The following is an 11,140-nucleotide window of genomic DNA, read 5'->3' as shown; positions in this document are numbered from 1 at the left end:
GCTGCTTGACGAGCTTGTCGTAGGCTCTCACCATGTTCTGGCGGTAGAGCTCCAGGTTTTGCAGGGCATGAAGTCGCTCCTCTTCAAGGACGTCAAGCTCCTGGAAACGAAGTTGTACCTGTTCATCTTGGGTGAGTCCTTCCTGGAGAGCCACCCGTAAAGAGGGTAGCTGGACTTCCAATGGTAGTACGGCTTCACTCCCATAAACGAGAGAAAAGGGAGTTGCCTGTGTCGGGGTACGGACTGTAACGCGGTACGCCCATAAGGACTCGAAGAGACGATCATGCCAGTCTCTCTTGTGTCTTGTCACCGTCTTCTTGAGTATCTTGCCTAGCGTCTTGTTGAAGGCTTCGATCGCCCCATTGGCTTGAGGGTAGTAGCCGGTGGAGTAGTTCCACTTGATCTTGTACTTCTCCATGAACCTGTACATCTTGTTGGACTTGAATGCCTTGGCATTGTCGGAGGTGATGCGGTGTGGAATCCCAAAGCGATATATGATATTTCGCTCTAGGAACTTGATGACGTTGTCGCTCTTCACCTCCCGTAGTGGAACGGCTTCCACCCATTTGGAGAAGTAGTCCATCACGACGAGGATGAAACGATGCCCCCGGATGACGGAGGGTCAATGAGGCCGATGACGTCGATTCCCCAGGCGTCAAATGGCCAAGAGGGAACTGTAGGGTGAAGCGGGACCGGCGGCTGATGCTTGAAGTCGCCATGTACTTGACAGTTGTGGCATGACTTGGCCACCCGAAGGCAGTCCGCCATGACGCCGGGCCAGTAGTATCCTGCAAGACGTATGCTATGATACATCTTAGCTCCTCCTTGGTGCCCGCCGCAGACTCCATGGTGCATCTCCTAGAGGATCTTCTCGGCTTCACCTCGATTGACGCACCGAAGTAGGACCTCCTGTCCATGAGACCACCTGTATAGGACACCTGCTTCATAAAGATAAAAGGGGAGTCGTCGTTGTAGTTGGCATCTCGCGACGGGGTCGTCGGGGAGACTGCCATGCTTGAAGTAGTCGAGGAAGGGTTGCAGCCACTCGTCTTCCTCCACGGTGTTCGTCATGATGGAGTTGACTTCGTACTCCGCCGGGATAAGCTCCAGAACAGCTGGGAGGAGCCACCTTTCTTCAACATTTACCTGCATGGTTTTATTATCTGGGAGCACCAATGCTGCCGCTAGTTTTGCCGAGGCATCAGCAGGCGCATTTCTGCTTCGTGGGACATGGAGCACTTCAACATGTTGAAATTTTTCCATGAGGTTCCGGGCCGCAGTGTAGTACGGCACCAGTTCAGGCTTGCGAGCTTCGTAGATGTCATTGACTTGACGAACAATGAGTTGGGAGTCACCAAAGGCCCGTAAAGAGCGGACATCCATGGAGAGCGCCAGGAGAAGGCCGAAGATGAGCGCCTCGTACTCTGCCTCGTTATTTGAGCATTCTTCTTTGAGGAGAGAAAATGAGTGATACATCACCCCTCCTTGCGGCGTCTTGAACACCAAACCTGCGCCTGCCCTTCGTCTTGGGGCTCCATCAGCATCGGCCTCCATGCGAGAGGCGTCGTCGAAGTAGAGCTCCCACGGTGCATCGAGGTCGACGGTGAAGACCTCCTCATCAGGAAGATCGGTGATGAGAGGGGAATCATCTGGCACCGGGTGCGCCGCGAGGAACTCCGCCAAGGCTTGCCCTTTGATTGCCTTCTGAGGGACAAAAGTGATATCGAACTCCATCATGAGAAGCGCCCATTTTCCCAGTTGCCCCATGAGCGCGGGCTGACTTAGCACGTACCTTACAGGGTCCGCTCTTGCGACGAGCTGGCTTTGGTGCTTTAGCGTGTAGTGCCTCAACTTCTTTAACGCGAATATTAGGGCCAGGCATAATTTCTCTATTGCAGAGTAATTTCACTCGAACCCCACCATGGTGCGGCTCAAGTAGTAGCAGGCCACTTCCTTCCCTTCGTCATTGTTTTGGGCGAACAAAGCACCCACCGAAGTAGGTTGCACTGCAATGTATAGAATGAGTGGGCGCCCCTTGACAGGAGCTGCCAAGACAGGTGGATTAAGGAGGTACCTTTTGATATCATCAAAGCCGCGTTGGCATCCCTCATCCCACACGAACGGAGCTCCTTTCTTCATGAGGCTCGAGAAGGGTTGGATGCGTCCGGAGAGGTTGGAGATGAAGCATCGGATGTACGCTAGCTTCCCTTGCAATGACCTCAACTCCTTAAGATCTTGGGGTGGTGGCATGTCGATGATGGCCTTGATCTTCTTAGGCTCGATCTCTATGCCTCGATGACGAACGACAAAGTCGAGGAAGAGGCCCGACTGAACACCGAAGGCACACTTCAACGGGTTCATCTTGAGTTGATGTTGTCGTAGCCGCTCAAACACCACTCGAAGATCTTCTAGATGATGCTCACGTTCTTTGGTCTTGACCACCATGTCGTCGACGTAGCACTCCACCGAATGGTGGATCAAATCACCAAGAATGTACGTCATGGCACGTTGGTACGTTGCGCCGGCGTTCTTCAATCCAAACGGCATGACGACGTAGTAGAAGTTGCCATTTGGGGTCCTGAAAGCGGTGTCGATGGTGTCATCCGGATCCATCTTGATCTGGTTGTAGCCTGATGAACCGTCCATGAAGGATAGTGCGCCGTGTCCCGTGGTGGAGTCGACGACTATCTCCGGCATCGGCAAGGGAAAGTCATCTTTGGGGCAGGCTCGATTCAAGTCACGGAAGTCCTGGCAGATTCGTATCTGCCCATTCTTCTTCTCCACCGGGACGATGTTGGCGAGCCACCGTGGATACTTGACCTCTTTGATGAAACCTGCAGCGATTAGTTTGTCTACCTCAGCGATGACATCACCTTCGAGTTCCGGACGCAAGCGTCGCGGTTGCTGCTTGACAGGACGGAATTGTGGGTCAATCGCGAGCTTGTGGGCGGCGACACAAGGGTCCAACCCCGGCATCTCCTTGTAGTTCCAGGCGAAGCAATCTCGGTACTCCATCAAGAAGCTTCGGTACTCTTCTCGCTCCTCTTCCGTCAGCGTGGCGCTAACAAAAGTGGGGCGTGGATCGTCTTCAGTCCCGAGGTTGATCTGGACAAGCTCGTCGATGGTCGGCTGCCCCCCATCTTCGAGTTCTTGGGGTGCTGGTGTGGAGATGAACTCCTCATCATCACTTGGCTCACCGTTGCCGGGGTTTTGTTGATGAGGAACGATGCGCGAAGTGTTGGAGTCGTCGCTCGATAAGACCGACGTGGCATGGCAGTTGACTCGTGCTGCACCGTCGGGCTCCTCCCCTTCATCTGCAGAGACATCGTAGGCGGTATCATTTCATCGTAGGGCGGGTCAGATCGCCAAGGACACATGTCATGGCATGCTGGTATGTCGCACCAGCAGTCTTCAACCCGAAAGGCATGCTGGTGTTGTAGAAGTCTTCTTCTAGCATCGGTCGCCCTTCGTCTTTTGGTTCTCGTGGCGTTGGCGCGGGGCCAAGCTTCCCTTCAACGCTAGGGGCGTCAAGATCGATGTAGCCGAGCCCAAACTTTGGTTGGGCCTTGCCTTTTTGCTTGACGAGGGCCTCCGCTTGTCTCCACCATTCCTCACATATAGCCGGTGGTGGAGGCATCCTGTTATTTCGACGAAGAGTGATCCCGGCCTTCTCCAGCAAGCGAACCATCTTGGGCTCAGCCTTCATCGTGTGTAGGACCTCCTCTGGGTCACTGCAAGGTTTGGGAAACTCACATATAGAATCACATTGTTTTACCTGGGGAACCTTGTAGAAAATGGTATGGACTCCACATCCGGATAAGTTGGGAATCGCCCAAACCTCCAACGGAGAAGCCACTGAGATGTAGAGTGACGGGGGCTGCACGCCTTCAGCTCCCCTTGCGACCTCCTCCATCTCTTTTATTCTTGTTCTAACCACTCCTTGTGGGACGCGGGTTCCTCCTTCAGAGTCCTGCGTGCCCGCAACGTGATGGTGGGTGGCGCATCATTGCTGCCCATTAGCATCTTTCGACCCTCCTGGGCACCTGCAGAGCTTCCAAGTGTTAAACAGCTAGGGTCTTGGTGCGCCGAGGTTGATGAAGAAGGGGTAGCCTCCTGATGAGGCGTCGTAGCCGACCTCAGGGTGGCTGACATCGATGTCGGGAATCTTGCCTTCAATAGTAACGGGGCTGTTGAAACAGGCTCAAAAGATCCTGTCCCACGCGAGGTCGAAGTAGAGCTCCCGATTTCTGCAGGGGAAGAGCGATTGGAGTCATGGCGCCCTGTTGAGGATGATCGCCTACGTCCTTGGCTCCTGTGGCTTCGCGGGAAGGAGTCCTTTGCCCCGGAAGGTGAGCACAACATGAGGAGGCGCTTTATCTCGGCCGCCGGTGCCACACCTGGCTTGATCAAGACATCAGCCGAAGGTGTCGTCCGCCCTAACTGTTGGTTGCTTCCTTCTACAGGGAAGTAATACTTTGCATCTGCATGGTAAGATTCCTGCATAGTGTAAGGAGAGATGTTGCCGATGATGCGTTGTTGCGTGCCTTGGGTGTCGAGGAACTTCAGGCACTGGTGAAGAGTGGATGGCACAACCCGGTACTTGTGAATCCACGGCCTCCCCAGAAGGGCCGAGTAGGAGGTGTTCGCTTCAATGACGAAGAACCGCACCTTGAAGCTGAATGTAGACATCTGGATCTTCACCGTGATGGCGCCGAGCGTTGGCTTTCCCTGGTTGTCGAAGCCGCAGATCATTACATCAGTGGACTCCAACTCGTTCTCCGTGAAACCAGCCCGTGTCAAGCTCCGAAGGGGCAGGATATTCACGGCGGACCCTGGGTCGATGAGGATCCTGCGAAGGTGTGCTGTGCCAATGTTACCTTCCACGTAGAGCGGTCGGTTGTGGTCACTATCATCTATGAGCTTGTCTTCCTCGTCGAATGTTATTTCATTCACGAATAGGGGGTTGGAGAAGAGGCGATGCTTCGCCATGGACACCTCATAGAGCTCCGGAGCTTGAAGCGCCTTGATAAGGGCTTCGCGAAGGTCGGGCACCATCATGAGGGCGTCATGCACACTCAAAAGTGCGGGGATTCGCTTGAGGTGGGCAATGATGTTGTAGTCGACGTCATGCTGCTTCGTCTTCCCTTGGCCTTGTTCTTCACGCACTTCCTCCTGCAAGGGCGCCTCTTTTGAGGCAGCCGGGTTGGGCGCCCTTGTTGGCTTGATCTTCAGTGGCTCAGGCAGAACCTTGCCTCCGTGCAAGTTCATGTTCACCTCTTCTGCTTGCACGTCCTTCTTCGTGTCTTCAGCGTGGAACACCTCTTGCTCTTCGGGTGTGAACACATCTTCCAAATCAGAGCTTGGTGTGTCACTATAGCTGAGGATGACGTTGCAGCTTTCGCTGTTTGATGATTGGGATGATCTAGCTCCTTCTTGGTCTTCTTCCCTCCCCTTTGCCGGTACCTGCACTCGAGCGCGTGGCATGAACTGCTCCAAGGTGGGTAACACACGCCCTGACCGTGGGAACGACTCATTTCCCTCCGACATAGGGACGAATCTTGGTGGAGGGCGGCGTTGACTCGGATCGACTCGTCTTAGGATCCTCGGGGTGGCTTGCACTAGGGGAGTTGGGCAAGGAGGCTGAGGTGGAAGGTTCCTCGGGTACGGCCTTCGGCGAACCATTCTCCAAGGCTCCTCCTTGTGGATGGCCGGGGTTGCCTCCTGATGGAGTGAAAGTGCTTGCGTCGTGGAGAGAACCAGGCTGGATAGCTGGTCTTCAACCTGTGAGAGTGGCACCCACTTTTCTTCGTGCTCCTTCTCTTGACCTGGTGAAGGGGATGAGGCCACACTCACCATGTTCACCGCGTGGTAGTCCGGGTTGATGGCTTCTGGGTCCAAGTTGATCCTCTTCTCATTAACAGCTCTTTGGAGCCATTCTTTGAAGGCGACACAATCCTCGATGACGTGACCCACATACCTGTGGTATGGGCAAAACAATGGATTATCAGTCATCCTTACCTGATCGGACCTCCGAGGTTCTCGAAGGTTCAATGCTCGATGCTCCATTAGCTGACTGAACATGTCCTTGACAAGTTCACGACGGAAGATGTACTGCTTCTAGAGGAGCTCCTGGATCGACGGGCGTTGTCTTCCTGCTGCCTGTTCGCCTCTTGCGCCCAAGACGGGCACCTGGCCTTGGCGTGCAGACGAGAAGATCTTGGTGGTGTTCGCTTCCGCCGGCGCCTTCAGCTTGCCCCCATTGTTAGCTTGCTTGGATGGCACGGCGAAGCGCTTGGCAGGGTCGAATGCGCTGGCATTCTTGTAGAGCTCCATTATCTGCGGCGATTTCTCGAACTCAAGCTTCGTCGCTGCTACCGCCGTGCTTAGGGCACTAAAGGTTCTAGGCTCGCGCCGAGAGACCTCCAGTGACCAATGTTGTTGCATCCCATGGACGCACATCTCAATGGCGTCCTCAAGGTGCATCTCTCTAGCGAGGCGCACATAGTTGTTGCGGAATCTGATGATGTAGTCGTCGATGGACTCATCTCGTCGTTGTCGAACTTGCGCCAGCTCGACGATGGAGAAGTCCTTCTTCATGGCGACGAAGTGCTTCTTGAAGACTTCCTTCATGCCCGCCCAACTTCCAATGGATCCAACCGGTAAACGACTGTACCAATGGAATGCAGGTCCTGTTAACGTACCTGAAAATTGACGCAAGAGGAGTGACGTGCTATTTGCCGTGTCGCCGCATGCCGCCTCAAAGTACGCCAAGTGCTCCCTTGCATCACCGGTTCCATCGAATTGGCGAAACTTCGGTGGGTGCCACCCTGAGGGGTATGCAACCATGTCGTGCCACGCCTCATAAGGCTTCTCCAGCTCACTCTCTGAGGTGCGAGGGGCTTGATCTATCATCATTTGCTTGAACTTTTTGGCCACCATATCTTCAACGATGTCGTGGCAGTCCTTCAACATGCTCGCATTAGGCGCCACGTGCGTGTGTGCTAGGGTCTTGGCGTTGACGCACATCATTAAGTGGCGGCACTACATGAGTGTCACCAAGTAGCTCTTCTTCTTGTGGATCCACCACCCGTTGTGGCGCGCCTCGTGATGGAGCGCCTTGGTTGTTCATCATGAGCTCGATGAACTGGCCAAGCTTTGACGACAACTGATTAATTGTCTGACGCTGGTCCCTGATCTGTTCTTCTAAGGAAGCTTGACGCGCCGCTACCGCATTTGCAGCACCTGGCTCCTGGACGACGGCACCGGGATCTTCAGGGGCACCGCCACTGTTCACCATGCGAACTGGCACAGTGTGGAGATCTCCAATACTATCTTCAGAATCTGATAGGTCAGATGGAAAAAGGTCTTGGTAAGGAGGGGAGTTCGAGTGCATCTCCAACGAAGGCGAAGAAGATGAGTCGGAGAAGCTCCCTTCGTCGTCGAGTTCGTCCTAGTGCTCTCCATCTCCAACAGGCTCATCAGTTACGCTCTGACGTGTGATGCACCTCAGTCGCTTGTTAGCTCCAGGCCGACTTGCAACCTGGTGAAGTTCGTTAGGGTCTTCAGGAAGACGAGCCTTGATGTCGGTGTAGCGGCGTGGTGATATGTCTCGATGTCGCGAAGTACTTCCATCCACTAGCGATCATTTGCCTGCAGTTACAGGAAGACATGGGGCCTTGGATCTTCCACCTTGTCGTGATGACGAAGAGCTTGTCTCGGGGCCCCCCTCTGCTCCTTTGAACCATGCACACACATGGCCAAGGCGGGGTAAGAAAGTCTTCCGGAAGTCCGCCTTAGGGTTTGGCACGATCTCTTCATCTGAAGGATAGCCAAACTCCTGGGTGATGCGAGGAGGTTGCCATCCATTACTTGACTCTTGACTGGGTTGCACTCCTAGCGTGCCACATAAAGCAAGGTTCTTCTCAACTGGTTCCTTTGCTTTGTCTGCCTCGTGTTGAAGCTTATTAGCCTCCCCATCTTGGTCCAACCTATCAGAGGGAACAAGTGGAGGATTCATGGAAAGTGTTGCGTCTGGTTGGAGAGCGGCCTTGGATGTAGCCTCAAGAGCCGCTTCATTGCTGGTGGAGGTCGTTGGCTTGGTTACTTCAATGCCGTCCATTGGCGTGGCCGACGGGGGCGGTGTCTTCCGGTCCTCCAATGGGGGTGGTGTCGTGGCTGCCTTCACCTGTTCAACATCTTTTGGGGGAAGGGATGAAGAAGGCATCTCCTTGCTCCTTTGCTTTGCGCTGCTTGTGGAGGACTTGCGCGGTTTGGGTGCCAAACGACTGAGCAGGTAGTTATACCGCGCGTGCCGCTCTAAGTCGGGGGAGATGCGGAACCTGATTCTGTCATTTTCTTGAACGACCGCGCCATCTGGTCGTAGGCGTACCTGGGTGTGTCGAAGGACTAAGTCCTCGAGTTCTTTATATAGAACTTGGCGGTTTCTCCGACGCCTCTCGCGCTTGCGTTGGTTATCCGTCGGAACGGTGCCAGCTCTTAGTGGCACTGGTGGCGTGGGGAGAAGTGGTGGTGCAGGTCGTCGCGCAGATGAGGAAGTCCTGTCCATTGTTGCCTGTAGTTGTGGACGATCTCCCCGTCTGGGAGGGGAAGATGGACGTGGTGGAAGCGTTGGTCGCGGAGGGTCTCGTGGGCGCCATTGCTGACTGGGCCGTGTGTTCCTTTCTTCCTCTTGGTGTCTTGACCATCGGTTCCAATGTGGGGGCATGTTGGGATGCCTCCGTTGTTGAAAGTCTCGGGTTGGTGACGGTGGTCATCGAGGTGCCAACGTGTGGCGCTCATGTTGAGGGCGATGACTCGGGGTTTGACGCCTGGTCCCTCCTGCACCTTGTGTTGATGATGTACTTGGTGCCGCTGGATCAAGTAGCCGCCTCTGGATGTTGTTCATCTGCTCTTGGAGTTGGCGAAATTCTCGCCGCAGGTCTTCGTCACGTGGTGCTGGTGCTTCATGGCGAAGGACAGAAAACCTGTTGTCGTTGGTGAGAGATCCTCCGTCGACCGCTGAAGTGTGGAGGCATGGCGCCCATGCCCCCCGTCGAGTATCTTCAAGGTTGATGGAGACTGTAGGGCCCGGTAGAACAGGCTCCTTGCGTGAACGCCGCTTCCAGAACTCCTTCATAATGGCTCACCTCACTAGCTGCTTGATCTTGGTTGGCTCGTACGCCCAGTCGTCCGGGAACAAGTCGTACGGAGGGGCCTGGGTGCTCTGGTAAGTGAACACCTTGTCCGCCAAGTCCCTTGCTCCGAGGGACCAATCCTCCTCCGGCACCGTGCTCTGAGCAAGGCGTGAGGTAATCTGCTGGTGGAGTCGTTGTACCTTGCGATACTTCCTCCTATAGTTCCGAAGAGGGTGCGGGCTTTCTGACAAACGTGCGTTCGCCATGAGTTTCCGCAAGTTCTAGGCGATGGCCTCCAAACCTTCGAGCAGCTCAACCCCGGTGCGTCGGGGTGCTGGTCGTGAAGGCTTCAAGTGTGGAAACCGGGTAGGGGCGTGATGGGATGCCGCTCTTGCCCGCCTGTTGGCGGCCTTGGCGCGAAGGCGTTGAGCCGCCTCCACGTCTCCTTTCATATCCGCCCTTGTCGACTCCTTCAACAGGGCACGTGCCTTGAGCATTAGCTCGCGACGCTCCTTCTTCGCCTTGGCGGCCTCCCGCCTTTGCGCCTTCCTCGACTGCACAGTTTGGAACTGCGCAGGATCTTGAGCTTCGTGCACGTAGACCTTGTCACTGAGCTCGATGACGATCATTGCTGGCATCGATCCAAACTGAAGCACCGATGGCTCCGAGTTGCTTCCGTGTGAGAGTCCACCTGCAGAAAAAGGGATCTCGATCAACGGAAATCCTCGCCGATGCCTTGTCATGCAGCATGTTGTGTGGATTGGGGGACGGGCGAAGACGATTCAGATGACCACAGCGAAGCAGAGATGGGAGGAGAACTAGGTCCCACCGGGCGTGCCAATTTGTTAGACACGAGAACAACATCTAAGGACTCCGGGGAGAAGGGAAGAAGGGAGTGTGTTTCTCTCAGACGCCGGGGAAAGAAAACTTGTATGTGGGCGTGCCAGTGTACCGTGGTACCCAAAGAAAAAGAGATACGGGAACATGTATTTCATTAATCTCATTGGAGAAATAAAATTACAATATCCCATAAAAAAGGTGCGCTCCGTGGCCTACTAGCACGGCCAAGCTGGCTGTGGCGATTGTGTGATCTCCTGGTTCCCGGGGCCTCGGAAGACTCCCGGTTAATTACTCCCGCGGGTTGCTCCGCGAGATACCTCCGATTGAGCTGTGTGGTCGTCTTCGTCGTCTTCGGTTCGCGTTCTCCATGCATGATGATGGTGATGTGTGTGTGGGCGGCGGCAGAGCCCGTGTCCTCGTCGGTACACGCGCCGCGTGTAGCGTAGCCTTTGCAGTGGCCACGCTCGCCCTCGCCGTCGTGTCTCGTCGGTCTTGGCGGCGTTGGAGGAGTTGTTGTTGGGGTAGCATGGATCACGCTCGGCTCGGACTTCTCGACGACCAGTAGCTTCTCCGGGTGTACAAGGGTCTACACCCTGCGGGAGTAATTGTCAATGGAGACCGGTGTCGTTGTATGATCGTCGCGTTGCTCGTGCCAGCATGGCCTGAGTGGTCGACACCTCGTCCCGGCCAGACGCCGAGTCCACGGCAGTCGGCGTAGTCAAGGCATCATCTCACGAGATCATAGAGGAGCGGTGTTGTTGTTGAAGTCGCGTCGCCCTGCGGCCGCACCTTGTCCTCGGGCGGCGCCAACTTGCTCGGCTTCGGCCTCCGAATGAGTGTGGCGCCGGTAGCAGCGACACGGGGGTAGGAGGCCATCTGAATCATGGCATCGTGGTGTGGGACCCCAGCCTTCACTTCGCGTCCGGGCGCGGAGTGGACGTCGCCGTGCTCACATGTTCATCTTCAGAGCTCTACAGTAAGACGGGGTGGACAAGCAGGAGGTGGGGTGCTGCACGTCTCCATCTTTGGCGACACCGAGCATGACGAAGTAGTGTGTGTCGAACAGCTTCATTGGCGTCGTCTTCGGTGATAGCTCATGTGTAGCTTCTTTCATGCATTTCTTTTTGTGAATCCAATGAACGCGTACGTTGCCATACAGCCAACAT

General features: G+C 55.2%; 1 protein-coding gene across 1 annotated transcript; it reads right to left on the bottom strand.

The window, feature by feature from the left end:
- Positions 1–858: 858 nt before the first annotated feature.
- Positions 859–1,767, bottom strand: LOC141023095 (uncharacterized). Its single transcript, XM_073499407.1, has one exon. The coding sequence runs from the start codon at positions 1,765–1,767 to the stop codon at positions 859–861; it is 909 nt and encodes a 302-aa protein (XP_073355508.1).
- Positions 1,768–11,140: the final 9,373 nt, after the last annotated feature.

The sequence above is a fragment of the Aegilops tauschii genome, chromosome 5, assembly GCF_002575655.3.
Source record: "Aegilops tauschii subsp. strangulata cultivar AL8/78 chromosome 5, Aet v6.0, whole genome shotgun sequence".
In the NCBI taxonomy this organism is placed as follows: Eukaryota; Viridiplantae; Streptophyta; class Magnoliopsida; order Poales; family Poaceae; genus Aegilops; species Aegilops tauschii.
This window is presented reverse-complemented; position numbering and strand designations above follow the sequence as displayed.

Excerpts from the sequence above, each read along its gene's own strand:
- LOC141023095 (XM_073499407.1), bottom strand. The coding sequence starts at position 1,767 with ATGGGGCAACTGGGAAAATGGGCGCTTCTCATGATGGAGTTCGATATC.